At 61.5% G+C, this 26,164-nt stretch overlaps 2 protein-coding genes and 5 non-coding genes across 7 annotated transcripts; 5 read left to right on the top strand and 2 right to left on the bottom strand.

Moving 5' to 3' along the window:
* The first annotated feature begins 4,788 nt into the window (after positions 1-4,788).
* PER1 (period circadian regulator 1) lies at positions 4,789-15,092 on the top strand. The gene is made up of 21 exons (XM_041000804.1): positions 4,789-4,848; positions 6,369-6,786; positions 6,902-7,000; positions 7,120-7,274; positions 7,389-7,510; positions 7,717-7,853; positions 8,621-8,857; positions 8,933-9,039; positions 9,212-9,365; positions 9,486-9,594; positions 9,688-9,819; positions 9,954-10,059; positions 10,159-10,330; positions 10,423-10,559; positions 10,755-10,940; positions 11,468-11,707; positions 12,144-12,754; positions 12,992-13,178; positions 13,349-13,538; positions 13,797-13,947; positions 14,210-15,092. Exons 2-21 carry the CDS (start codon positions 6,512-6,514, stop codon positions 14,513-14,515), a joined length of 3,813 nt encoding a protein of 1,270 aa, XP_040856738.1. The 5' UTR covers positions 4,789-4,848; positions 6,369-6,511; the 3' UTR covers positions 14,516-15,092.
* A 301-nt stretch (positions 15,093-15,393) lies between these two features.
* Positions 15,394-15,467, top strand: TRNAT-AGU. Its single transcript has one exon. It is a non-coding gene; the product is annotated as a tRNA-Thr (tRNA).
* Positions 15,468-15,818: 351 nt separating this feature from the next.
* TRNAS-CGA lies at positions 15,819-15,900 on the top strand. Its single transcript has one exon. It is a non-coding gene; the product is annotated as a tRNA-Ser (tRNA).
* Positions 15,901-21,145: 5,245 nt separating this feature from the next.
* On the bottom strand, positions 21,146-21,216 carry TRNAG-GCC. The gene has a single exon. It is a non-coding gene; the product is annotated as a tRNA-Gly (tRNA).
* Positions 21,217-22,725: 1,509 nt separating this feature from the next.
* Positions 22,726-24,634, top strand: HES7 (hes family bHLH transcription factor 7). Its single transcript, XM_041001399.1, has 4 exons — positions 22,726-22,767; positions 23,222-23,317; positions 23,816-23,903; positions 24,186-24,634. Exons 1-4 carry the CDS (start codon positions 22,726-22,728, stop codon positions 24,632-24,634), a joined length of 675 nt encoding a protein of 224 aa, XP_040857333.1.
* Positions 24,635-25,220: 586 nt separating this feature from the next.
* TRNAR-UCU lies at positions 25,221-25,308 on the bottom strand. Its single transcript is given in 2 exon segments — positions 25,221-25,256; positions 25,272-25,308. It is a non-coding gene; the product is annotated as a tRNA-Arg (tRNA).
* A 476-nt stretch (positions 25,309-25,784) lies between these two features.
* TRNAL-UAG lies at positions 25,785-25,866 on the top strand. Its single transcript has one exon. It is a non-coding gene; the product is annotated as a tRNA-Leu (tRNA).
* Positions 25,867-26,164: the final 298 nt, after the last annotated feature.

The following is a 26,164-nucleotide window of genomic DNA, read 5'->3' on the forward strand; positions in this document are numbered from 1 at the left end:
GTCCCCAGGCATTTTCACAGTGAGTACCGTGCCAGGTGAGTTCTGTGCAGCACCTTCTGTGGGTGGCAACGTGAAGACTTAGCAGCAGGAGAGACTCCTAATGGCGCCCCAAGCCTGTGGGCTCCTAACACTACTGGGGGTGCTGCGTCAAGCAGATGTTCATCAGGGCTAGGATGCAGCAGGATGAGCGGCTGATGGCATGACTGCTCCACCACCACCCACGTGGGCCATCTGGGGGAAGTGTTCCAGACCCAGCGCTGGCCATTGAGGCCGCTGGTGTGTGTGTGCGAGCGTGTTGGGGGGAAGCAGATGGAAGATCTCTTTCCCTCTCTCATTCAGCGTTCCAAATAAGTCTTAGGTGTTTTTTTTTTTTTTTTTCATCGAAACACCAACAAAAAAATACATTGCTTCTTGGCCTTTTGGCTACAGTCGAGTGTGAAACGCCAAAAAAGCTTCTTGTTTTTCAGATGGATACATTTTTTTTGTGTCCATAAGAAATTATTAAAATAACAGATTTTCAGAATCCTTCCCGGGGACAGCTTGAAGCGCTCAGGGAGTCCGTTATCACATGAACCTCAGAATCCTTCCAGACTTCGGGTTCCCACAGTTCACAGGATTCGTCTTCGTCACTCTCTTAGGGTCTAGGGTTCAGATCGTGGCCCCACGCTGAGTAATCCGGACACATTATGTAACTGAGCTGGCACTCCGCTCTTGGCGGGCGGGGCGGGTAGTGACTGGGCTGGCCTCGGGCCGGCTACAGCGCCGGGATGCCGGCACAGCGCCCTGTGGGCCCGTCCCGGCACAGCTCCCCCGGGCCACGCACCCCGTGAGCCCGGGACGCTCCCCGGGTCTGGCCGAGCCTCGGGCCACGCGAGGCCGGAGCCCCGGGGCCGTGTACGAGCTCGTCACGACCGGGGTTCGGCACCTACGCCTCCACCTAAGCCGCCGCCGCTTACGTCTGCGCCTGCGTGCAGCTCACGCTCACTGCGCCTGCGCACATGCAGCAGTCTGGAAAGTGTCGTCAAGGAAAATCCCCAGCTCCTGGGTAAACAAGTTGCCGCGTGAGGCCGCCGGCACGTGTCCTCTACAGCTCCGAAACCTTTCAGCCTATGAAAAGGTCGCGAGCGCCAGACTGGCACTTACGTCATGCACCCCTACAGCCAATAGGGGTTTCGGTGGTGGATGGGGGCGTGGCTTCCGGCCAGCCGACCAATGAGCGCGCGGGGGTGGCCCCTCCCGCACGTGGAGGGCTCACTGCCGGTTGGCACGCTAACCTGTGAGAAGATGACGGCGGTCCGAGGCGCCAATGGCGGCCGAGCGGGGGCCGAGCGGGCGGCACGCGGCGCGGGGCATGGGTCGGTGCCCGGCAGCCAATGAGCGGAGGGGGCGTGGCCGCCCGGCCGGTGGGCGGAGCGGGAGGAGCCGGTGGAGTCGCTAGGGTCCGTCCCCGCGTGAAGAAATTGGGGTTTGTGCGTGCTGGCGGAGCGGTGAGTGCCCGGGGGTGGGGAGACAGGAAGGCTTTTCCGGGATGGTGTGCCGAGCTGGGGGAGGGGTGAAGACGGGGCGCCGGCGTCCACCTGGAGGGCTGTCATGCGATCCTTCGCCGTCTCGGCGTGCCTGGACGCTCGGGAGGGCTCCACGCTGCCCCGGCCAGACGCTGGCCACAGGAGCCCCGCGGGCTGGCAGGTGCGGGCCTGGGAAGAGGCGGGACACTCACCCGCAGAGCGTGCGCAAGGGTTGGCATGGTGATACTGGGGCGACGAGCCAGTCTCATTAAGGCTCTTGGCTGTCTTTGCTTGGGAACGCAGGGTAGGGAATGTTGTGAGGAGGAAAGAGGTGCTATGGGTGCAGGCCGGCGGCGTGCCTGTCCTCCCCGAGCCCCCGGAGGTGGGGAAGCACGAGGAAGGTGCTTTCCTGTCACCAAGCGGGCCTGTGTAGAAACGACCAGGGTATGGTGGAAGTGGGGTTCCCAGGAAATCTAGGGGTCCTGCGGGGGGCTGATAGCTGCTAGGGTGATCCCAAGGACTCAGTGACCACAGGAAAATGGGACGGCTGGGATGAGATGCGTGTGGGGGTGTGCACACAGAATGTCTCAAGACCAGGCCCAGGGGAGAGGAAGGGTTGGATGGAGTGTGTGTTCCAGGCACCAAACTTAGAACCGCTGGGTATTTGAGAGTCTCCGGTTGGCTAGGGCTCGCCTGCAGTTTAGAGGTTGGATCAGACCTCACGGAAGGATAACAGGTACTAGCGTTCAGATTGGGCCCCTGCACTGACCACTCACTCCACCTGCTAACATAGCAGGCTCGGTGTGGCATGAGGCAGCCACTCAAGGCACGGGAAATGATTTCTCAGCTTTGGGGGTAGCCAAACCTCTCCATCTTTCAGGGTTGTTTTAAGAATTAAATCAGACAGTGTCGAGTGCTTAGTGCGATACCTGGGTCATTTTCCTTATTTATTTTCTTAATGTATATTTAAAAATAATGGCTTCAGGGTGACAACGCGGCAGTGGCAGGATGAGCGGTTTTTGTGTTCCGAGAACAGTGCTCCATTCTCGTGCCTTCTTTCTGGGAGTTTTGATGACTCCCCGTTTCCCTCTCCCTGGTGTGTCTGGTTTGAGGCACAGCCCACACCCCCTCAGTCCTGCCTTTTGCTCCTATCCCAGGCTCCAGCCAGGGCCACCACTCACTCTGTCCCAGTTTGATTTCCTCATCCTACACCCATTGGCCTGGCTGCCCCTCCTTCCTCCCTCTGGGCCCTGCTGCCATAGGAACAGACGATTTTGATTCCAGCTCCCAAGGGGGCCCCTGGGAGGGAGCAAAGGTGTCTGTTGCCTGCCAGAACCTGGGCCTCCCAGTTCCCCTCGCCCTGGCTCTTTGGCTCCGGGCCAGCCTAGTATGTACAGTACAGGAGAGCAGGGAAAAGCAGGTGCCAAGAACTGCAAGGGCGGGCAGACGCGAGTTCCGAAAAGGGAGCCAGGCAGGCCCAGGTGTGGGGGACGGAGGGCGGGGACCCCTTCCTCCTAAATCCTCTCTCCAGGAATCTCTGGCTTTAGGACAGGACGGCTGTCGCGAGGTTTTGTCTGGGGGGGGCGGGAGGGAGGCGTCCAGGGTGAGTGCATGTCCTGGGCCAGCAGCCAAGAGAACACGATGTTCCCAAGTGCGCTGGCCGCCGCCCTCTGGGACTGGCCGCCTCCCAAACCTCTGCCTCGCCAGCTCCTCCAGGCTCCCTGCCCCACATTCCCCGGCGCCTCGCCCCGCCCCGGCCTCCGCCTTGACGTCACCGCCCCGCCCCGCCCCATTGACGGCAGCGGGCCGGTTACTGTGGGGACGGCGGCCTGGGAGCAGCTGGGTGCGCCGCAGACAGCGCGGGCCGCAGAGACCACCCTAACCCTGCTAGCAGGGAAGGGGGGTCGGGATGGGGCGAGCACAGGGGGCACCCCTACCAAGACACCAAAACGGGGGTGGGGGAGTCGCAGGACAGTTTCAAGTAGTCTTCTGTTTCCTGTTTTCCAGTTTCAGTCCCCCTCCCTCCCCAGGTTATTTTATAACGCCCCTGTGTCCCAGCTTTTTTCCACAAGGACCTCCCTTTTGTCCCCACCTCCCTCGCCCCCGCCACGGGGGACACTATTGTTAAGGGCAGCTTAGGCCACGTGACCCGCACCCACAGCTGATGATGTCAGCAGCTGCGTGGGGGCCTCTCCCCTTGCTCCCCCCGCACATTTCCGGGGAGCCCTGAAAGGAGCCCCTCAACGCAGGCCTGGCGTTAGGGACCGGGATCAAGTCCCTGTTCTTCTAGGACGTGGCATTTCCGCGGGGTCTTCTCGGCCACCCTCCCCCCATCCTTCCGCATGCGTCCTACCTAGTTAAAAACGCAGTCATGTTTACTGGTCACCTGCCCGGTCCTCCTTGTCCTGGGGAACTGAGTGAATGAGGGAGATAGGGTCCCTGCCGGATTCTTGGCTTCTGCACTGTTTTTCAGGCTGTGGGGGAAGTGAAGGCCTTTCTACCCCCACCTATTATCTGCCCAGGGCCCCAGCTGGCCTGACCTCACTTTGCGCCCACTGTAGCCCCGGCTTCCTGGCCCCCCTCTCCGGGGGCAGCCCTAGCCTTGGTGGGGGCGGCGACATCCTCTGGGGCAGTCACTGGTGTGGCCGCCTGGAGCCCTTCTCTGACTGGCCGTGAAGCACCTGCCATTGTTTCCCCTGCCATTATCTGCCTCTTCCTACTTACTTTACCCACTCACCCCCCCCAACCACACGCGAACCCTCAGCCACCCTCCTCCCGGGATTTTAAGTGTCAGAGGAAGCGGACAGGAGTGGAGAGCTATAAGGGGCTTCTTTACCTCAGATGACAAGGCTGGGCCGGGCAACCCAGGAGGGGTCAACAAGCTGGGTTTGTCCGTCACCCCTCCTCTTAGGGGGTCGCCATCTCGTCCAATCTGGTCCAACTCCAGGGTCTGCACACCTTTCCCTGTCCTCCCACTCCCCAGCCCCTAGGCATCCTATTCTGTGAGGCTGGTCAGTTGAGGAACACCTGCTGAGCCCCCAAGTCCCCCCTCCCCCCGACGGGGACAGCTTACCTCCCTCCCTGCGCCGGGCACCCTGCGCCCTGGAGCCCCGCGCCAGCACCCAGGTCCACGTGCGCCCGTGTGTGTGACACAGCCCTGACCTCAGCGGGGGCCAGCGGCCAATCAGCCGGCCGGGGCGGGGCCTGCGGCTCCGCCGGCGGGAGGCCAATGAGGGGCAGCGCCTGGCATTATGCAACCCGCCTCCCCGCCCCGCGAGCTTGCACTCGGCAGCGGGCTGGAGCTGCAGCGGACCGGGCGGCTGGAGGGCGCTCGCCGGGCCAGGTAGGCATCTCCGCGCCCACCCTGGGGGGCCGGGCTCCGTGCCCAGAGCCGGACTGCCGCACTTGCAACAGGATGGGCCACTTTTCAGCCCGGACGCGTCGACGCCACACCAATAATCCACCTTCCTCGCCGCTGCTATCCATCTCACCTCCCACCTTCTGCTCCCCACCCCTCCAGGGACCTGGGTGCTCTTTGCAACCCAGCATCAGGCGTCCACACGCTTGAACCGCTCTGTCCCACTCCATCTCTCCTCCGCCGCCCCACAAAGCCGGCTTCCCAGCGCGCGTGCCCCCGTCTCTCTTCGTTATTCAGAGGTCTCTGGGCATACTCTGGCCCCAGGAACTGCCCCCCTTCAAGGCTTTGGGCGCTCACTCCTCTCACAGGCCCTGGCCCCACGCCGGCCGTGATGTCAGCCCGCTTCAGGCTGGAACATCCCGTTCCCGGCGCTAGTTCCTGCTGTTGGCCACAGCCTTCCCTTTTCTCCTGGTGCTTCGAAAACGTTCGCGGACGGAGGGCGGGGGGGTGTGGTTGGACCAGGAGCGGGGTTACAACTATCCGCTTGGTTGTGTGTTCCTTGCCCAAAAGCTCCGATGAGGGGGGATGGTGAGCCAGGAAAGTCAGGGAGGGACTGAGGAGAGGATTCCCCAGCCCTTGGCGACAGCAGGTGCCAGCTTCGACCCTGGTGGTCAGTAAGGAGACAAAGGCCAGGGAAAAGAAGGCTGTGGCGTCTGCAGGGTGACTGCGCTCGGGCGATGGCCCGGCTTGGGAGGGCAGTGGCGGTTTTGTATCGTCCTGGCCAGGCCCTGGAGCCCCGAGGGGCTACCCTTCTTTCTACGCCATCCGACCGTCCAGAAACTGTGGATAGGTGAGGGGGTGGCCACCTGGCCGCGCCCGCCCGTGGGGGAGAGGTCGATCCCCCCACTTCCGCTGGGGAATGGGGGAGGGGGCGCCCCTCCCGCCGGCCTGTGGTCCCTCCAGCAACCGCTGAGCTCAGTGGCTGACGTCGGTTTCCCTGGCGACCGCGGCGGCGGCGGCGGAAGCGCGTGGTGGGGCCGCGCACGTCGGCGCGCATGTGCGGCGGGGGTGGCGCCGCCCCCGGATAAAATTAGCCCGGAAGCCTAAATATAGGTGGCGATCGGCTCACCCTCTGCTCTGTGGCCTTAGGGTCCCAGGCCCGTCCGTGTTTGAAAGCGGAGGAGCTGGTGGGAATTTGGGCATGGGAAGTGCCCAGGCTTTGGCCCGACCCCAGCGTCCTAGTCGGTCGCTCAGGCAGCACCTACACATGCCACGCTGGCAAAGAGGACGCTCGGGAGGTGCGAGAGAGCCCCCTTCCCGCTTGCTGCACCCTTAGGGCGACAGGAAACAGATCTTACCTCGGCTGTCTATTGGAAGGCTCCGGGTCTGGGTAGCAGGAACTATGAGAGCGGGAAGGGGGGGGGGGGTCCAGAGAAGCCAGCAGGTGCTGTCGGTTAACTTTCCAGCTTTCCCTGAAGCTCTCTTTTCCTGGTCTGCCTCTCCAGGTTCTAGCTGTGATCGAACTTCTCAACTCTCTGAAACCTAGGTTTCCCACCTCATTCCCCTAGTCAGGCCTCCCGGGCCCCCTGGTGCATCCGTGGTGGCCTCTTCGCCTGTTTTGTTCTCCTCTCCCCCTCATGGCCCAGACATGAGTGGCCCCCTGGAAGGGGCTGATGGGGGTGGGGATCCCAGACCGGGGGAGTCCTTCCATGCGGGAGGGGTCCCAGCCCCAGGGCCTCCTCAGCACCGGCCTTGCCCGGGCCCCAGCCTGGCCGACGACACTGATGCCAACAGCAATGGCTCAAGTGGCAACGAGTCCAACGGGCCTGAATCCCGGGGTGCCTCTCAGCGAAGTTCACACAGCTCTTCCTCCGGCAATGGCAAGGACTCAGCCCTGCTGGAGACCACGGAGAGCAGCAAGAGGTCTGTGTGTGCACATGTGCTATGTGTGTGTGTGTGCTGGTTTGGTCTGGGGATGGAGTGGCAAGTAGGCCCCATCCCGCTGCGCCTCATCTTGAGTCCATTGCTTTTCCCTTAGCACAAACTCTCAGAGCCCCTCCCCGCCCAGCAGCTCCATCGCTTACAGCCTCCTGAGCGCCAGCTCAGAGCAGGACAACCCATCTACCAGTGGCTGCAGGTAACATGGGTCTGGGAGGTCTGGGAGGGGTTGTGGTTGGGGGAAGCTTCTGGGCTCTTCCTGGATCACACCTCTGGGGCCTCACGTCTCTCCCCTCTCCTTCCTGGTGGGGTCTGCAGCAGTGAGCAGTCAGCGCGGGCGAGGACCCAGAAGGAACTCATGACTGCACTGCGGGAGCTCAAGCTCCGGCTGCCGCCAGAGCGCCGGGGCAAAGGCCGCTCTGGCACGCTGGCCACGCTGCAGTATGCGCTGGCTTGCGTGAAGCAGGTGCAGGGTGAGCACTGCTTCCCTCCTAGGGAAGGAATGACCCTGGGGTCCTCCCTACACCCTGGGCCTGCTAGAGGAAGGCAGCATGAGTTTAACCAAGTGGCCGGCGCTCTTCCCACAGCCAACCAGGAATACTACCAGCAGTGGAGCCTGGAGGAAGGGGAGCCCTGTGCCATGGACATGTCTACTTACACCTTGGAGGAGCTGGAGCACATCACGTCAGAGTACACACTTCGTAACCAGGTCAGCGGTTGCCCGTGGCACCCCACCCTGCCCCTGACATGCCCCCAGCCCTCCGCAGCTCCTGAATCTGCTCTTGCTCCTCCCCCACTCGACCAGGACGACGCAGCGTGAGCTAGTCGTGGGGCAGTCTCCTTCCTGACAGGCCGGATACGTTAGAGGGGGATCGCAGAATGCAGGCAGCTGCCTGCTTGCGCCGTGCATAGCAGATGTGCATGGATGAGTTCCGAGGCGCCGTCGGCTCATCTGAGCGCCTGGGGCTGACTGGCGAAGGATGTGAGAGTGTGCTGCTAGGGGCTCCCTGGCCCATCCCGCCTGCCCACGTGGGGCGCTGGGGCCTCAGCAGGTGAGTTGCTTAAGGGCTGGGAGAGGGGGACAGAGATGGCCTGGGGTGGGTCTGGCAGCGCCTTGTCTGGATGTGGAAGTGTGGTGGGGAGCAGGCTCAGTGCCCGCCTTGTCGGGCGCGGGGTCACGCCTCAGATGGGACTTGCATCCCAAGACGCGCGAGCTGTCGATGGGGCTCAGCACATCTGGTAGGAGAGATTGGGGTGTAGCGAGAGAGTGGGGAGCATGCCTCCGCCCCCGCTGACCCACTTTGCGGCTTGGCTTCTCGGCCGTGATGGGCCACTAATGATCGCGTAAAGAGGGAGCAAGGTAGAGCCCCATGGTGAACAAGGCCATCTATTGGGGTCGTGCCACTCTGGTTCGACCCTGGGGGTTTGGAATGATGGGATATAGATGGAAAAGGGGTGCCCTGGACCGGGACCCAGGTTCCATCGCTAGGAGGTACCATGCATTCCGTCTAGGACTCCCTACGGACCAAGATAGCCGGTTTTTTGTCTGATGCGCGGCACCCGCCCAGGCCGTGGCGGCGATGCTCAGAAATCGCAGGGAGCGTAGCCGACTAGCGGTGAGGTGAATAAGGGCTGGTTTGCGGATCTGGGCAGGGGGGAGTGGGCGGATGGTGGCTGCACCTAATGGGATTGGTGGGAGTGTTTTTTGCGTGTTACTGGGTGTGGAGGGCTGGAGCCTGGTGTAGAGATCAAGTTTCCAATTGGGCTGGGGGACTGAGATGAGGTGGGTGCTTAGTAGATATGTCGTAGTTGCTTTTAGTGTAGATGCTGTTCCATGGTATGTAACATGGCCCAGGCTGTCTCTGGGGAGGAGTGCTGTCCACCAGCCAGCCAGCCTGGGCCCAGACAAAATGGTCGGCTGGGGAGCTGAGTCTTTCCGGGTGAAACCCACCCATGCCCACGCCTGCTGTGCCTCAGCTCCCCGGATCCCTCCGGATAAGAGGATCTTTACCACACGCCACACACCCAGCTGCCTCTTCCAGGACGTGGACGAGAGGTGCGATGGGGCCCTGAGGGAAGCCGGGGAGCTGGGCCCAAGGCCAGGGGCCTTCTGATACTTTTTCTTATCCAGGGCTGCTCCGCTGCTGGGCTACCTGCCCCAAGACCTGCTCGGCGCCCCAGTCCTCCTGTTCCTACACCCAGAGGACCGGCCCCTCATGCTGGCCATCCACAAGAAGAGTGAGTCTTCTCTCACCTTTCTTTCCCTTCCCAGCCGGCCCTGGAGCGCTCACTGCCCTCACAGAGGCCTGTCTGGAGGCTGTAGTTGTATGGGTCTCCAGTGGTGGCTGCCCTGCTCCTCTCCTCTCCCTCCTGCTGATGCCCCCCTCTGTTCTTTTCTCATGCCCATCAGTCCTACAGCTGGCAGGCCAGCCCTTTGACCACTCCCCTATCCGCTTCTGTGCCCGTAATGGGGAGTATGTCACCATGGACACCAGCTGGGCCGGCTTCGTTCACCCCTGGAGCCGTAAGGTGGCCTTTGTATTGGGTCGCCATAAAGTACGCACGTAAGTGGGCTGAGCCAGCACTGGGTGGGGGGTGGAGCTGGGTAGGGAGGGTTCTGGGGTTGGGGTAAGGGGCTGTGGGGAAGGATAGGACAAGACTCAACATGCCGCCCCACACCACAGGGCACCCCTGAACGAGGATGTGTTCACACCCCCGGCCCCCAACCCAGCTCTGTCTTTGGACTCTGATATCCACGAGCTGTCTGAGCAGATCCACCGGTTGCTGCTGCAGGTGAGAGTGAGGTGAAGGGAGCAGGACTTGGGAGGTGAAGATGGGGTGGGAAGCCTGCTGCAGGTGACTGACCTGTCCTTTTACCTGCCACAGCCCGTGCATAGCTCTAGCCCCACGGGGATCTGTGGCCTTGGCCCCTTGACGTCCCCAGGCCCTCTCCACAGCCCTGGCTCCTCCAGTGACAGCAACGGGGGTGATGCAGAGGGGCCTGGCCCTCCGGTTCCAGTGAGTGCTCCTCTGCCCCTACTGCCCTCGAGTTACCCTTTTGCATGCCAGGATCTGGCCTCAGTGCCACGGCTTTGTCTTGGGCACCCCTTCCTTGTTCTGGCCAGGCCTCCAGGGCTTTGCTGCCTTTGCAGGTGACCTTCCAGCAGATCTGTAAGGACGTGCATCTGGTGAAGCACCAGGGACAGCAGCTTTTCATTGAGTCCCGGGCCCGGCCCCCGCCTCGTCCCCGCCTCCCTGGTGAGTTGCTGAGGACCTGGGGGTAGGGGTGAGTGGCGAATGAGACCCGAGCATCTCCTGACCATCACCTCTGACCCATTGACGTGTGTCTTCTCCCAGCCACAGGCACATTCAAGGCCAAGGCCCTTGGCAGCCAATCCCCAGACCCGGAGCTGGAGGTGGGCCCTGCTCCAGTCCAGGCCCCACTAGCCTTCGTGCCTGAGGAAGCTGAGCGGAAGGAGGCCTCCACTTGCTCCTACCAACAGATCAACTGCCTGGACAGCATCCTCAGGTGAGGCTCGCCTACACCCTTCCCACCTTGGGCCTGGTCCCTGCTCCACCTCACATCCTGCCTTTACTGCCACCTGCTACACCGGCCACCAGGTACCTGGAGAGCTGCAACATCCCCAGCACAACCAAGCGCAAGTGTGCCTCCTCTTCCTCCTGTACTGCCTCATCGGCCTCCGATGATGACAAGCAGAGGACAGGGACGGGTCCAGTCCCCACAGGAGCCAAGAAAGGTGAACACCTAGCCTGCTGACCCCTGTACCTCTAGGGCCCTGCCTCGCTGTGCCTTGTCCTTGTCCACCTCATTCCCCTCCTCCACCCAGGCCCCTTCACCTCCTGATTTCCATCCCTCTCCCCCAAGATCCCTTGCCTGACCAACCCTCCCCACCCCCAGCAGGGGTGGTAACTGGTGCCATCTCTCTGCGCAGATCCTGCAGCGGCGGCGGGCGTGCTCTCTGGGGAGGGGGCGACTCCGCGGAAGGAGCCCGTGGTGGGAGGCAGCCTGAACCCGCTCACGCTGGCCAATAAGGCAGAGAGCGTGGCGTCCGTCACCAGTCAGTGTAGCTTCAGCTCCACCATCGTCCATGTGGGAGACAAGAAGCCCCCGGAGTCGGGTACGGGCGTGGAGCTAGGGGGCAGTGCCAGCGTCCTCCTTCCTGCCTCTCCCCTCCCCCGTAGGCCTTCATTGAGGCCTCCCCTTGGCCTGCAGCCACCACTGCTTGCCCTTGTCCCCTGCCAGCCTGTGTGCTTTGGCCTGTCCTACTCCCCTGCTTGTGTTCTTCCCGTCAGGGCAAAAAAGTCTGGCGTGGGAGGGGCTGACCCCAGGGGGAATGAGGCGAGGAACTTACTGAAGAATACTGCCCTACCCTGCCACCAAGGGTCTGTGGGTCTTGACATTGAAAAATGTATTAAGGGGCAGGCACGGTGTGGGCGGCAGCTGCTAGAGAATACTGGGAATGCTCGGGCACCCTGGGACAGCGTTGCGTGACCAGCCCTTGGTAGGGAGGTGACCTAGGTCTGGGCTGTGCAGCCAAGAGCAGGGCTTGGCTATGCTGTGGAACTGCAAACATGTGTGCATGTGAACTTGGTGACCCCTGAGGTGATCCTACTGACCTTTTCTTCCCCGTCTCACCTTCTTCAGATATCATCATGGAGGATCTGCCTGGCCTAGCCCCGGGCCCAGCCCCTAGTCCAGCCCCCAGCCCCACAGTAGCCCCTGACCCAGCTCCAGACGCCTACCGCCCTGTGGGCTTGACCAAGGCCGTGCTGTCCCTGCACACACAGAAGGAAGAGCAAGCCTTTCTCAGTCGCTTCCGGGACCTTGGGCACCTGCGCAGACTCGATGGCTCTTCCACAACTCCTTCAGCCCCAGGCGAGAGAGGTAGCCACCAGTACTTTCCGGAGCCTGCCTCAGCCTGGTTCAGGACCACCCTGCCCCCGGGTGGGGGCATATAGAGAAAGTTGGTGCTGCTTCCGCTGGCAGGGCCCTGCTCGAGGAAAGGTCCCCTTCTGCCACTGGCTTCTGCCCACCAGGCTGGGGTTCTGGGCTACAGCCTGAGGCAGGCAGTGTGGGGGTGTGGCACCAAGACAGGCAGGCAGAGGGCTGTGCTCCAGGTAAGCTGCCTTGGGTCCAGTTCCATGTCAGATTGTTCCCCAAAGCACCCCCCACCCCCAACCCATGCCCTGTGTTCTGGGTGAGCAGCTCTCCTCGGGGTCTTTGCCCAGCCTCTATCTGGTCACAGAATCAGGACTGTGGGGTTGGCAGGGGTACTAACCACAGACTGAAGCCCTTGCTAATCCTAGTCTCTCCTCTGTAGGCTGCCATCATGGCCCTGCGCCCCCTGGCCGCCGCCACCACTGCCGGTCTAAAGCCAAGCGCTCGCGTCACCACCAGACTGCCCGAGCTGAAGCCCCTTGCTACGTTCCCCACCCCTCACCTGTGCCCCCCTCTGCCACCTGGCCCCCACCACAAGCCACCACCCCCTTCCCTGCAGTGGTCCAGCCCTATGCTCTCCCTATGTTCTCCCCTCGGGGAAGTCCCCAGGCTCTGACCCCAGCTTCCACATCTGTACCCCCTGCCACCTTCCCTGCCCCCCTGGTGACCCCTATGGTAGCCTTAGTCCTTCCAAACTATCTGTTCCCTCCTCAGTCCAGCTATCCCTACGGGGTACCCCAGAGCCCAGCAGAGGGGCCTCCCACCCCTGCCTCCCACTCCCCCTCACCATCCCTGCCTCCTCTGCCTCCCAGTCCACCACCACACCCAGACTCCCCGCTGTTCCAGTCACGATGCAGCTCCCCACTCCAGCTGAACCTGCTGCAGCTGGAGGAGCCCCCCCGTGCTGAGGGGGCTGCTGTGGCAGGGGGTCCTGGGAGCAGTGCTGGACCCCCACCTCCCAGCGAGGAGGCAGCTGAGCCAGAGGCCAGAATGGTGAGTGCCAGTTCCCCCAATACCCTACAAGCCTTGCATCTGGCCCTCAGCACCTATAGGCCTCCTGCCTTAAGGGTCTCCTGGGCTGATGTGTCTGTCCCCTGGTGTGGACGTTACAGGATGGGAGACTGGCCTGGCCCCACGATCACAGAACAGAAGCAGTGACAGTGGAGGCAGCAGACGGGAAAGCCAGTACTGAACCCCTCATGACTGCTGCTCTCCTGCTGTCCTCTACAGGTGGAGGTGACTGAGTCCTCCAATCAGGACGCACTTTCAGGCTCCAGCGACCTGCTGGAGCTGCTGCTGCAGGAGGACTCACGCTCGGGTACCGGCTCTGCGGCCTCCGGCTCCCTGGGCTCTGGCCTAGGCTCTGGGTCCGGCTCGGGCTCCCATGAGGGGGGCAGCACCTCGGCCAGCATCACCCGTGAGTCCTCCCTGGGCAGGTGGGATGACAACTTGATGGGGGTGGAGAGAGATCATATTTGGCTGAGCTTCCTAAGGTCCACAAGCTTGGAGCCAAGCCTAGTGAAGCCCTGGCGGTAGCAGTGCCAGGCAGCCTAACTCCAGTGGTTCCCCATTCCCTCTTGGCTCCAGGCAGCAGTCAGAGCAGCCACACAAGCAAGTACTTTGGCAGTGTCGAGTCTTCGGAGGCCGAGGCCGGGGCTGCACGGGCCGGGGCTGAGCCTGGGGAGCAGGTCATTAAGTACGTACTCCAGGATCCCATTTGGCTGCTCATGGCCAATGCTGACCAGCGTGTCATGATGACCTACCAGGTGCCCTCCAGGTAAGGCAAGTCAGGGGCCTCTCCCACCTCCCGGGCAGAGATGGAAGGGAAGCCAGTGCCCCCTCCCCTGCTCAGCCCTCGGCTAGCTTCCCACCCAGCCCCTTGGAGCCCCTTCAGTGGTTGCCCAGACTAAGAGCAGGTTGCCTGGGTCTGAAAGCCGGATTGCAGGTGGGGAGGCAGGTAGAGGGAGGCCCCCAGCCTTGGAGGCCTGGCCTCCCCCAGATCCCAGCCTCTGCCCCTGACCCTTTCCTTGGCCAGGGACATGGCATCTGTGCTGAAGCTGGACCGGGAGCGGCTGCGGGCCATGCAGAAGCAGCAGCCTCGGTTCTCTGAGGAGCAGCGGCGGGAACTAGGGGCTGTGCACTCCTGGGTCCGGAAGGGCCAGCTGCCTCGGGCCCTCGATGTGATGGTGAGGGAAGGCTGAGCAGGCGGGCTGGCCGTGCAGGGTTTAGGAGGGTGGGCTGAGCTCAAGTTCTAGGGAGCTAGGCTATGGGCTGGCTCGAAGTTTCTGAAGGATGGTAACTCCACGAAGTTTGTTGCTGGGTTGTGTAGAAGGGAAACTCAGCAAATTCTGGGGAGTACCATGGGCCTGGAGAATATGAGAAGCTGGACTGGCATTTGGCAGTGAGGAGTCTTCCTCCTGACTCCCCATCCCTGGTTCTTCCTCCAAGGCCTGCGTGGACTGTGGGAGCAGCACCCAAGACCCTGGTCACCCTGAAGACCCTCTCTACTCGGAGCTGGACGGACTGGGGCTGGAGCCCATGGAGGAGGGTGGAGGCGAGGGGGGTGGTGGCGGTGGTGGGGCTGGGGGTGATGGTAGTGGTGAGGGGGAGGGTGGCGAGGAGGCCCAGGCCCAGGTGGAGGTCAAGGTCTCAAGCTCCCAGGACCAGGATGCAGCCATGGAGGAGGAGGAGCAAGGTGGGAGCTCATCTGGTCCAGCCTTACATGCTGAGGAGGAGGAGGATGGCACCAGCTAGACTCCAAAGGGGGGCCAAACCTGGGCTTTCTCTAGAGACTTTGCTCTGCGTCCTCATCTCAGAACGCCAAGGTGGCCAGACCAACTCATAGGAAATTGCCCCAGCTCCTCCCGCCGGCAGGGGGCTGGACCCCCATCACCAGCCCAGGAACCAGGGGCTATCTGCCCAGGCCAGCCCCGAGGGGTGGCATCTGACCCCCACTTCCCCACCTGGTGAGGAGCGCCTCGCTGCCCTGGCCAAGGTTGCTGACAAGCTGCTCGAAGTGGTCCCTGGGGAGCCCAGTGGGGCCCGGGTCTCAGCCCCGAGGGTCGAGACTATACTTATTTATTGGGGGAGATGGCTCGCTCTCCCACCTCCTCCCCACAGTGGGCCTAGGAGAGAAGACTGAGGGCCAAGCAGGACCCAGGGTTCAAGCCCTTAGCTGCTCCAGGGTGGGGGGGGGGTTGGTGGACCATGGCGTCCCTGGTGCTGCCCCTCAGATGGGACCCAGGCGTTCTCAGCTGTACCCTCTACCAATGGCATTTGTGTTTTTGATATTGTGTCTGTTATTATTATTTTTTAAATATAAAACGGAAAAAACAAACGCCACTATCAGGACTTTGTGGAATGAAGTTTGGAAAGGGGTGGTGTGGTGAGGATGGCTGGGTTCTCCAGTCTCCACTGAAACCTGGTGGCTTGCAGGCTCTAGGCCACCACACGGGGAGACCCCTGGGACCCGGAGTTGCAAACCCGCTGAGGTCGGACGGTCCCCCAGTGGAGCGGAGGGAGAACGCAGACCTGCAGCTGAGACCCCGGAGAAGAAGGAAACACTCAATCCTCTGGGCTTGTTGCTGCCCGCAAACAGCTGATGATTCTTGAGATGGATACCTTCCCATGTCGGCGCCGTGGCTTAGCTGGTTAAAGCGCCTGTCTAGTAAACAGGAGATCCTGGGTTCGAATCCCAGCGGTGCCTGAGCTACCCGGGTATGGTATCTTATTGCCGAGCGCCAATCGGCCCCTCTGTCATCATGAGCCTTCACAGTTTTCCCCTGCAATTTTAGTATACCTCTGCAAGCGAAAATTCTCCCCGTCATCCGCCCGCAAGGTCGCGGGACCCCGCCGCACTAGGTTTTGTTTGGAACCGCCCGGTGGCTCGGGGAACGAGAGGGAGACGCGGACGGCGTCAGCCCCGCATCCCGGAGGCCGGCACGGCCATGAGGGCACGGCCGCAGCTGCGCACGCGCACGGGCGCCTCTGGGCGGGGTCGCCGCAGGCCGGCGTCTTGATAGGCAGCTATAGCAGCGCAATGCACGGCCTTCCTGCGGCTGTGATGGCCGAGTGGTTAAGGCGTTGGACTCGAAATCCAATGGGGTCTCCCCGCGCAGGTTCGAATCCTGCTCACAGCGGTAATAGTTTTGGTAATGGTAAGTCCTATCTGTTCGGCAATAGGAAGTCTTTTATTTTCCAACCCTTTCCGGCTGTGGAGACGACTCTCCCACGCGTTTATTTCAAAAATTCGCAAGAAGCAGCCCGCGAGCGCCCTCTCGCGAGCCTTCAGACCCCTGCTGGTCTGCCAAAAAAAAAAAAAAAAAAAAAAAAAGGCGGGGGTTTTGTGTTACAGCTGGTTTCAATTCGTGTCTCCGTCAGAGGCGATGGTCCCGGTTTTCCTCAGCATTCCTACTACGTTTTGCTGACGTTCTCCTCTGCGACTCTCACTTCAAAGCGTGCATCTCCTTTATATCTGTTCTCAGTTTCTCGCATTGAGGCTGTGCCCACATCCTTGTCGCTTTTACTTTTTACCGATAGCCACTTACCCCTCACCTACTACATTTCCCAGACCCTCTGGCCCAGGTTGCTTTCTTTTTCCCTCCATTACCCGATTTCCCTTCTCCTTCTCCAAGCTGAAGACAAGAGGCACAACGTGGGCCAATGGCACCGCTCCGCCTACGCCCTACCCACACGGATTGCTGTGTGAACAAGCCACCCCTTGCGCCAGGCGGTGAGGCAGCCGGAGAGAGAGGTCACAGGGCTTGAACCTGCAGACTCCCCTTGCCTGGCTTCCAGAACTGCAAACTGAATCCACGCCTATGCTTTATACATTAGTCTGTTCAGTTACAGCCCCTGAAAATGGCCTGTCCTCCCTATCACTCCCGTTCGTGGCTCTGCTCTGCAGCAGGCCGAAAAAATTCCAGGACTGTCTGCCCATCTTCCCTGGTCCAAGTCACCTTGCTGAGTGTGTTGGCACTCGTCACCTCTCAAAAGGAGCTCTTCTGAGGCGTCCCTGGAGTTTAAGAAGACGGATCTTCTCCACTACCATTCTCTACCTGGAAAATGGGCTTTCCGAGCTGTGCCTGCCCTACAAGAACATACTGGGTGGAGCACAGTGGCTGCTGGGCAGTAGCTGCCGCAGGAGGGAGAGGGTGATGTCATTGTGTGTGTGGTGGTGGTGGTGAGGGGGCTTGCCCATTTCAGTGGGATTGCCCACTGCTTTCACATTGAAGCGGGGAGAGAGTTGGCCCTGTGGCCTACACTAATCCCATTCCTCATACCCCCACCCCAAGATCCAGCCAGGGAACTCCATTTTGCCCAGGACCCCTGGGGGGCTTGCAGGAAGCCAAGCTGCACTTTGAAGCTCAGAAGAGGGAGGAGTTCGGCCTCAGGGCCTAGGCCTTGGGGGGTGTGACGTCTCGGAAGTGGGAAGCGGGGAGTGGGGGAGTGGGGTAGGGGGGGTGGACTGTGCCTGCCCAGTTTTTCCCTTGCCTCCCCAAGAGGCCTGAGGAGAGTGTATCAGCTCCTCTTCTCCTAGTTCTCAATGTGACCACCCCCTAAGAAGAAGCTGCAGGTTCAGGCCCCAGTATGTACCATCAGGTCTCCAAGATCCTAGAGACACAGAAATGTGAACCCTGTCCTGGAAGTCACAGGCACATGGCCACGGGGCAGCCAGTAAGAGGAATGAGCTGGAGAAAGTCCCCCCTCCTGTCCAGGGCCCCGAAGCCCTATGTAACCTGGAAGGCAGGCATTTTGGAAGGAAAGAATGCAAAATGAGCTACAGGTAACACGTATTCGTAATGGACACCTTTCAAAAGCTGACCAGTGTCTGAGCAGAACAATCTGTGGTTGTATGGGCCGTGTGAGCCTGTGTATTACTATGGCTGAGATTGGTGGACATTTTCAGTCTTGCTTCTCTCTGTCCACTCAGAGACTTACAGTGCCCAGGGCCACTGCTGCGTGGCCATCCCCTGTGCCCCCTGGCCTGTACAGGATGAAAACTGGTGAGTAGGCAGAGGTTATGGGAACATTCCTGGGCCAGGTAGCCAGGCCAACTTACAAGTAAAAGTGATGAGGATTTTAATCTGAGTCTCTCTAATTCACTTTCCCCACCCCAGATGCGCAGCACCACCAGCCCTGGGGAGGGAGGAGAGTGACCGGCAGATAGCCACAGCCGGGAGCCTGAGCTCTCCCATGGGCCGGCGGTTGAAACAGCTGGTGGTCTTGGGAACACGGGGCCAGGCCCTTCTCAGGGGTCTGTATAGGGGAAAGTTCCAGAACGGCCTGAGGAGCCTAATGGATTGGCCTCTGCATTTGGACTTCTTTCTCTCTCTCTTTTTAAATACATATTTATTTATTTTTCTTGAAAAGGCAGATATACAGAGAGGAGAAAAAGAGAGAAAGATCCTCTATCTGCTGGGTTATTCCCCGAGTGGTTCCAATGACTGAAGCCGATCCGATCCGAAGCCAGGAGCCAGGAAACTCCTCCAGGTCTCCCATATGGTTACAGGGTTCCAAAGCCTTGGGCCATGCTCAACTGCTCTTCCAGGCCACAAGCAGGGAGCTGGATAGGAAGCGGGGCAGCTGGGACATGAATTGGTGCCCACATTGGATCCTGGAGTATGCAAGGTGAGGATTTTAGCCACTAGGCTACAGTGCCGGGCCCTTTCCTTACTTAAAATATTTATTTATTTATTTTTTGTTACAAAGGCAGATTTACAGAGAGAAGGATTAACAGAGAGAGCTCCCATTGCTGATTCACACCTCAAGTGGCCAACAGGAGCCAGAAGCCTCTCCTGGGTCTTTTATGTGGGTGCAGGGCCCCAAGGTTCTGGCCATTCTCTACTGGTTCACCAAGTCACAAGTGGGAAAGAGGAGCAGCTAGGACACGAGCCGAGCCGGACCCCATGTCACGTGTTCTTTCTCCTCCATTAACTTGTAGCTCTCCCTCCCTCAGTGAGGGAGCTGGATCCAGTGACCACAGCTGGAGAGCTGGCCTCATCTCATCCATCCCACCCAGGCGCCTCCAGATCTGGGAGACAAAGGGAGAGACCTTCCCCTGCTGCTGAGGGCCGTCTCTCCACTTGGCACTGCCTTCCCTGCCCCCTGTGCCATCCTGACCGCAGGCCTTGGTTATTCCCCTGTGCATGCGTGCGTCCGCTTGTGCTGCCTACACACCTGGCTACTGCATAGCTTTCTGCCCTCCCTCCACCTGCATCCTCTCCCCACCCGCCCCACCTTGGGGACCTGCTTAGTGCACAGCCGAGATGCGCCTGTTCTTGGGGGCGCCTGAGATATCCAAGATGTTGAACTTGATGTTTGCTTCTCTGCCTTTGCCGTGGTTACCCTCCCAGCCAGCCAGCTTTGATCCAGCTGAGTGCTCGTTTGAAAACACGCATTTGTTTATTTGGCCACAGAATCATTTTTAACCTTACGGATAATGATGGAATATCTTTGTGATGTTTTTTGATGCCAGTACACTCTGTGGAATGATGAAAGCAAGCCTGCGTGTCCTCATCACATTATCTGGTGTGTGTGTGTGTGTGTGTGTGTGTAGAAAACTGAAAATCTTTCCTTTTAGCCATTTTGAAATACATAACAGTGTTCGCTGTGCTGTTCCATAGCTCACTCAACATCTTCCTTATAGACTCGCTCTCGGTGTTCAAAATTCCTTGACACCCTGATTGTCTGCGCTCTCTGGCTGTTGTAGATCCCTTTGCTAAATCCTTCTCCTCTACTGTCCCAGGGTAGTGTTGCCCAGCCTGTGTGAAACCTGCACCAAGCTGTCCAGGGGGCTCACAGCTAAGGGAGAGTTCCTGACCTCCCCACCACGGGTACACACACACACACACCCTGCTTCTTAAGCTAAGCGCCCCCATCCTGGCTCTCCTGCAACGCTCTTCTCTCCTGTCAGCCTGTGCCAGCTCTCCAAAGGAATCCGCTTGCTTCTCCAGATGGCAGCTAACGGGATCTTTACAAGCTAAGAGAAGAAAAAACTTTCTGGAGGAGGAACCCTCCCTTAGTCTGCAGTTGTCCTTAGACCAAAATAACAGCAGCGATAACTACACAACCAACCCCAGTCCCTCAGAGCAGCCTAGGACCAGGTGACCATTCCCAGCTGACTCCAATCCCTAGCCCAGTTACTCTCCACCGTCTCCATCCCAGGGTCGCTAGCTTCCTTCTCTACCCCGGGGCCTTTGCACTTGCTGTTCCTGATGACTCAGGTTAAATCACACAACAGCTTCAGGCAATCTCAGCTCATAGAGGTTTGGCTTTCCATGGCACCTAGGGATGAAGGTGGGGGAAGGGTGTATTCTCTCCCTGAAGCCTGTAAGCGTCTGAAATTATCTTAAGTCAGTTTCTGCTTTCTTGGTTACTGTTTCAGTTCTCGGTATATGAAGGCCAAGTGAATAAATCACACAACAGCTTCCCACATTCATAAAGACGCCCAGATAACCTTTCCTTCTAACCGGGTGAGGAGGGGACACTGTCGCCGGCTTCCAGTGGCCAGAGTCGGTGCCAGGCAGGTTGCAGTCCGGCAGTCTCCAGGGCTAGCAGGCCGCATATCGCGCCCAGGGCGGAGGAGGAACCCTCCTCCGGGGGTGGAAGGAAGCAAGAAACCAGCACAGCCAGTCTCCGGGAGCTGGCCGCACGGCCCCACCCACAAGCGGCCGCGGCAGGTGGCCGCGCGTCCGCCTGGGCGCCCGCAGGCCCGACGCGTGCGGGATCAAAGCAGCGGGAAGGGGCGGGACGCAGAGGTGTTGGGGATCTGGAGGTGTGAGAGCGAGCTTCCCAGGGGATGCTGGAGCGTGGGAGCGAACAGACCCCCGGAGACCCGAGGGGGCGCAGGCGGACACGCAGACAGGGGCGCGAGGAGATCCAGAGTCAGGCAGGGGTGGGGACGACAGAGGGAGACCCAGCGAGGCGCAGCTCAGATGCGGGACAGGAGTGGAGACAGAGACGCGGAGAAGGGCGAGACCCACGCGGGCTTGGCACAAGGAAACTCAGCAAACCAGAGAGGAAGAGCCACGGCGGGACCAGCAGGGCGGAGGGTGTGGGGGGAGGGCGAGCTCTCCCCTCCCCCGCCGAGGGACCGGGGGACCCCCGGGGAGGGGATCCGAAGGCCGGGTCCTTTCTCAGGATCACGCCTGGAGAGGTGCGGGCCGGGGGGCGGAAGGAGGGGCGAGGAGGATGCAGGACCCCCGGGCTGGGAGGAGGGGGAGTGAGAGCATCACAGCCCGAATTATGGGTTTCGAACTAAACTTTGTCATCTAGTTAAAGGGTTCAACTTGTGGTTTGCTGGGAAAGGGAGGCTTAAAGAAAGATGCTTCTTAGAAAGTTGTTTAAAATTTTCTTGAGAGAAATGGAAAAAAGGTTAGCATGTGCATTGGCCGGGAATCGAACCCGGGCCTCCCGCGTGGCAGGCGAGAATTCTACCACTGAACCACCAATGCAAGCAGATGACAGGGCGTTTTCATTATCTCTTTCCAAGCTTGCACGCGGTTGAGTCGGAAATGACCAGACTGGAGGTGCGGACTACCAGCTCCGGCAAGCAACAGTCCCGATGGCTGAGGTGGGTGGGGCGAACGCCGAGCCATCCTTCCTCCCTCCCGGATCCGGCCACCGGGCCATAAAGCCACCCCATATGGCCGGGGGCGGCCCCACACCCGGGTGCGAACAGCCCTGGGCCCCAAGCCTCGCGTGCAGGTGAGAAAAACTCAGCCCGAACTCAGGTTCCCAAGGAGTGGGGGGTGGGGGAGGGAAGCGGGCGGCGGGAAGCTGCGGGGCCACACATCTGGGTTCCCATTTGGCTGAAGTAAGGGGAGGTGGCATGTGCTGGGGGCCCTGCTCCCAAATGGAAGCCCCCTCATTGAGGTCTGCTCTCCCCTTCTCAGGACTCCCTGCCCAGGGTGGAAGGTGGGGAATGGGTGGAGGGGCGTAGGAAGGGCTTGTTGGAAACCCCTCTCGGTTTCCCACCCACTCCTCTCTGTAACACCCTGCCTTGCCCTGCCCTCCTCTCTGGCGATCTCAATGCCATTTCTTGTGCCCCAGGGCACGGCCTCCCCCCCTCCCCGCAGCTTCTTCATTCTGCACAGGGTCATGCCCTGGGTGTGTGTTCCCCTACCCCCCTCTCGTGCCCCCTCCCGTCCCAGGCACACCTGTGTCCTGGGTCCCAGCAGCCACATCTCAGTCTCCTGGAGTGCCTCCTGCCTCACATCCTTCCAGTGGCTCCCTTTTCTGGACGCCTTCCCCTTCCTTTCCCACGACCCCCAGCCACCCCTTAAGGAGCTCCTTGTTGGAGGGGCCCTACTTCACTTTGTTTCTAGAACAGCTACTTTGTTGCACGTGGTCTTTTGGTTTGGTTTGGGTCCTGGCCAGTTTAGGTCAGTATAGCAAAAGGGCAGGTTGATGTTGGGGAGTGGGGAAGGACTGGTGAGGGAGCGTAGAATTGCCCACAAATGACTTGGGCAGAGTCCCTACTTGAATCAGGTGGACCCACCAAGGAATGGAGGAGGGAGAACTTGTCTGGAAGGTGCAGAAAATCCTGCTTGGGGTTTGGAGGGGTGCAGTGCTGTGGTTCTAGGGATAAAGTTGACTGTCACCCCCCCCCCGCCCCCACATACCTCCAGTCTATTCTACCCCCAATTACTGAAGCTCCTTCCCCCCCTCGCAGTTAACTCCGTCTCATTAGACAGCCTTATGGTCCCGTGAAACCAGACGGTGCCCCATTCGACCCTCGCTTCCCACACTCCGGGGCCAATTCCTTTCCCACCCCCTCCTCCTTTCACTCCTCGTCTTTCCGGGAGCCTCGTGCCGGGGGTCCTGGGGGAGGGGGCGCGGGAGTGGCCCTGGGCCCAAGGGGCGGGGTTGGGTTCTGTCCCCTCCTACCTGACCCCCGCCCCCCAGGGCTATAAGGGTCGACGCTGGCGGGGGCCGGGTCCACACTAGGGTCCGGAGGAGCAATGGTTACCCGGGACCGAGCTGAGAATCGAGAGGGTCCCAAGGTAAGAAGGTGGGGAGGAGAGCGGAGGGGGGGGGGGCAGCCGAGCGGTGGGGCTGTGCGCTGGGAACCAGGCCGGGCGGAAAGCGTAAGGAAGAGGCGTGGACCGAGGGTGGCGGACCTGTCCATCGCCCTCGGGTTCTTCCTCCGAGTCTTGCACGGTGTGGCCCACGCGCCTGGGCGCAAAGACGGTCCCCGAAGTTCTCCGTTGAGACGGGGAGGGGGCACAAGAGGGAGTCTTGGAGAGGGAGGAGGAGAGGCAGAGGGAGGAGCGGGATGAGGTGGCGGCGGCGGCGGAGGAGGATTCGGGGAGTGAGAGGGAAGCAGCTCCGGCTCACGAGGAGCGAGCGAATGGGGGCAGTCCTGGGCAGCCCCGGGGAGAAGCGGGGCGGTCCCCGCACCGCGGCCGTGCTGAGTCTAGGTCGGGCCGGCCCGCTCTCTCTGTCCCGCTGTCGCAGATGCTGAAGCCGCTGGTGGAGAAGCGGCGCCGGGACCGCATCAACCGCAGCCTGGAGGAGCTGAGGCTGTTGCTGCTGGAGCGCACGCGGGACCAGGTCAGTCTCCGCGCCAGCCCCGCACCGCCCCTCTGCCTCCCCTGCCACCCCAGGGCTTCCCAGGGGCGTGGGAACCGGGCTCCTGCTGCTTGGACGACACTCGCTCCGAGGCCTCCTGACCCGATCCCCGTTCTGGGAACTCCACCTTGGACACCGCTCCCCCAACCATTTCACTCTTAGGACCCGATTTTTTCTGCCCCATCCCTTGTCTAGAAGTGGCTCAGGGTCGGTCCCTTTGCACACATGGGTCTCTGGCATGTCCCCTTCCCCTCCCCCCAGCGTCCGCTCAACCGCCGGGTTTCCAACCCCAGTCCGCCTCCCACACGCCATGCCCTGGTCGGGTGCATCCCCTCGGGCTGGACAGTTTCGTCTCCCGGCGCGCGGGGCCCCTTCTTGGTCGTCTCCACCCCGCGCCCGCCCCCTCCCTTCTTCCCCCTGCCACTTCCCCCCTCTCTCCCCACCCCTGTGTGTCTGTGCGCCCACCCGTGCTGTCTGTAGAACCTCCGGAACCCGAAGCTGGAGAAGGCGGAGATCTTGGAGTTCGCCGTGGGCTACTTGAGGGAGCGCAGCCGGGTGGAGCCCCCGGGTACAGCGCGGGGGGTGGGGCGGCGCAGGCGGGCGGGGGAAGACGGGGCGGACCCGGCGGTGGATGGTGGGCTTGGGGGGGAGTGGCAGGCTCTGCTGCGAGGCGAGGTTACTAACACCCGCGCGTGTCTGTCTCTGTGTCTCTCATCTTCTCCCTCTGTGCGTCCATCCGGCTTGCTGTCTCCGCCTGTGCGCCTGTCCGGCCTCTGTACCTCTGCGCCCTGCCCCTTCTTTCCTCCCCACCTGCCGGGCCCCTGCCCTGCCCTGGCCGCCGCGGCTCCAGGGGTTCCCCGGTCCCCAGGCCAGGACGCCGAGGCGCTCGCCAGCTGTTATTTGTCCGGCTTCCGCGAGTGCCTGCTCCGCTTGGCGGCCTTCGCGCACGACGCCAGCCCGGCCGCCCGCGCCCAGCTCTTCTCCGCGCTGCACGGCTACCTGCGCCCCAAACCGCCCCGGCCCGAGCCGCCGCTAGACCCGAGGCCTCCGGCGCCGCGCCCACCGCTGGACCCCGCCGCACCGGCCTTCGGTCCCGCGCTGCACCAGCGCCCCGCGGCACACCAGGGCCCCCCTAGCCCGCGCTGCGCATGGTCCCCAGCCCTCCGCTCGCCCCGCGCCGGGGATTGCGGCGCGCCGGCACCCCTCACCGGACTGCTGCCGCCGCCGCCTCACAGACAAGACGGGGCGCCCAAGGCCCCGGCGCTCCCGCCGCCCGCTTTCTGGAGACCTTGGCCCTGAGCTTTGGCGGGGGTGGGGGCGGGAGGTGGGGGTGGGGGCTGGGGGTGAGGTTGAGACTCCGGCCCGAGGGCAGCAAGAGGGACCCCGGGCGTCCGGGCGGGGAGGTGTTGGGGAGGGCGGTGGGGCGCGCGGGCGCAGCGCGCGGGTGAGATGTGGTCTATATTAGAGTATCTATATAAATATATATTTTCCTGCTCCTGTCCCCTTTCCCTGCCCACCTCTTCCCCGCTCCCTTGGCGTCTAGGATTGTACCCGCTCTGTCCCCGACCCGGTCCCAGTCCCTTCCCGAGTCCTTAGTGCATGGAATAAAGTGGTTCTGAAATCCCGTGTGTCCCTGAGCCAGGGGCCTGCCTTTATCTCGGCGTCCATCCACGCCCACTGCCCCTTCCCTTCTGGCATCTACCCCCTCCTCTCCACCCCCAGTCCTGCTCTCCGCGGCCCAAACCTCCGGGCAGACAGGTAAGTAAAGAGCAGAGCGGAGACTGGGGTTGCAACTGAAAACCCACTCAGAAAACACGGGGGGAGGGAGGTGGGGGCAAACAGATGGGAACCTTTCAGAAAAAGGTATCAAAAAGGAAAATAAAATCGACTCTGGTGGGATTCGAACCCACAACCTTTGAATTGCTCTTGTCGTCACTAGAAGTCCAATGCGCTATCCATTGCGCCACAGAGCCACCTGGCGAGCGGCTGCGTCTCTCGGCTTACGGGTCGTGGCGCGGGCCGGGCCGGGGCGGAGCACTGCGTGTGTGTGCGTGTGAGGAAGTCGGGCCGGGGCCGCCAGCGGCGTGCGGTGTGGAGCCGCGGGCACGCGGGGAGCGCGGCCGGAGCGCGGGGAGGGGCGCGCGTTCCCACCGGGAGCCTCTGCTCCCCGACTCCAGCCGGCTCGGCTGCCGGTCCGCCGCCGCCCGGGGGTCCGCCGCCGCCCGGGGGTCCGCCTGCCCGGGGGCCCGCCGCCCGCTGTGGCCCGCCCGGGGTCCGCTGCCCGTCAGCCGCCGCCCGCTGTGGCCCGCCCGGGGTCCGCCGCCCGGAGTGCTCGCGGTTCCGGCCGGGGAGCCGGCGACGAGCAAGCGGGGCCGCGGATGGCTGCCATCTTCACCCCGCCGCCTCCGCCTCTCTTAGGAGGACGGCGGGAAGGGGCGGCTCGCACGCAGGTAGCGTGGCCGAGCGGTCTAAGGCGCTGGATTTAGGCTCCAGTCTCTTCGGAGGCGTGGGTTCGAATCCCACCGCTGCCAGGCCGGTGTCTTTTTGTCAGGCTTTCCCCTCCCTGCTGCTGAGTTCACCTGCTGTGTTCTTGTAATTTCGTGAGGTACTTGGGATTGTTGCTGACGTCTTTGTCTTGGCTTGTTTTTGACACCCTCCTCTGTCTGCTGTCTTGCAGACAGCTGTACATTTTCCTGTTTAAACCAAAAAACATTTCTTCATCATCTGTTTTCCTGCACACATGTTCCCAAACCCTCGTTCAGAAGCTTCCAGGCTTAGAATATCGTCGTTACTATCCATGTTCAGGGTGTGCTGGGGGGGCAGGGTTCA

Source organism: Ochotona curzoniae, unplaced genomic scaffold (assembly GCF_017591425.1).
Source record: "Ochotona curzoniae isolate NIBS_2020 unplaced genomic scaffold, NIBS_Ocur_1.0 scaffold_2453, whole genome shotgun sequence".
Lineage (NCBI taxonomy): Eukaryota > Metazoa > Chordata > Mammalia > Lagomorpha > Ochotonidae > Ochotona > Ochotona curzoniae.

What these genes read in the sequence shown, in the direction of transcription:
- HES7 (XM_041001399.1), top strand. Translation starts at nt 22,726, where the DNA reads ATGGTTACCCGGGACCGAGCTGAGAATCGAGAGGGTCCCAAG. An exon ending in AGAATCGAGAGGGTCCCAAG is followed by an intron (nt 22,768 to 23,221) that starts GTAAGAAGGTGG and finishes CCGCTGTCGCAG; the next exon opens with ATGCTGAAGCCGCTGGTGGA. An exon ending in TGGAGCGCACGCGGGACCAG is followed by an intron (nt 23,318 to 23,815) that starts GTCAGTCTCCGC and finishes TGCTGTCTGTAG; the next exon opens with AACCTCCGGAACCCGAAGCT.
- PER1 (XM_041000804.1), top strand. Translation starts at nt 6,512, where the DNA reads ATGAGTGGCCCCCTGGAAGGGGCTGATGGGGGTGGGGATCCCAGACCG. An exon ending in CCATCTACCAGTGGCTGCAG is followed by an intron (nt 7,001 to 7,119) that starts GTAACATGGGTC and finishes TGGGGTCTGCAG; the next exon opens with CAGTGAGCAGTCAGCGCGGG. An exon ending in GCCTCGTCCCCGCCTCCCTG is followed by an intron (nt 10,060 to 10,158) that starts GTGAGTTGCTGA and finishes GTCTTCTCCCAG; the next exon opens with CCACAGGCACATTCAAGGCC.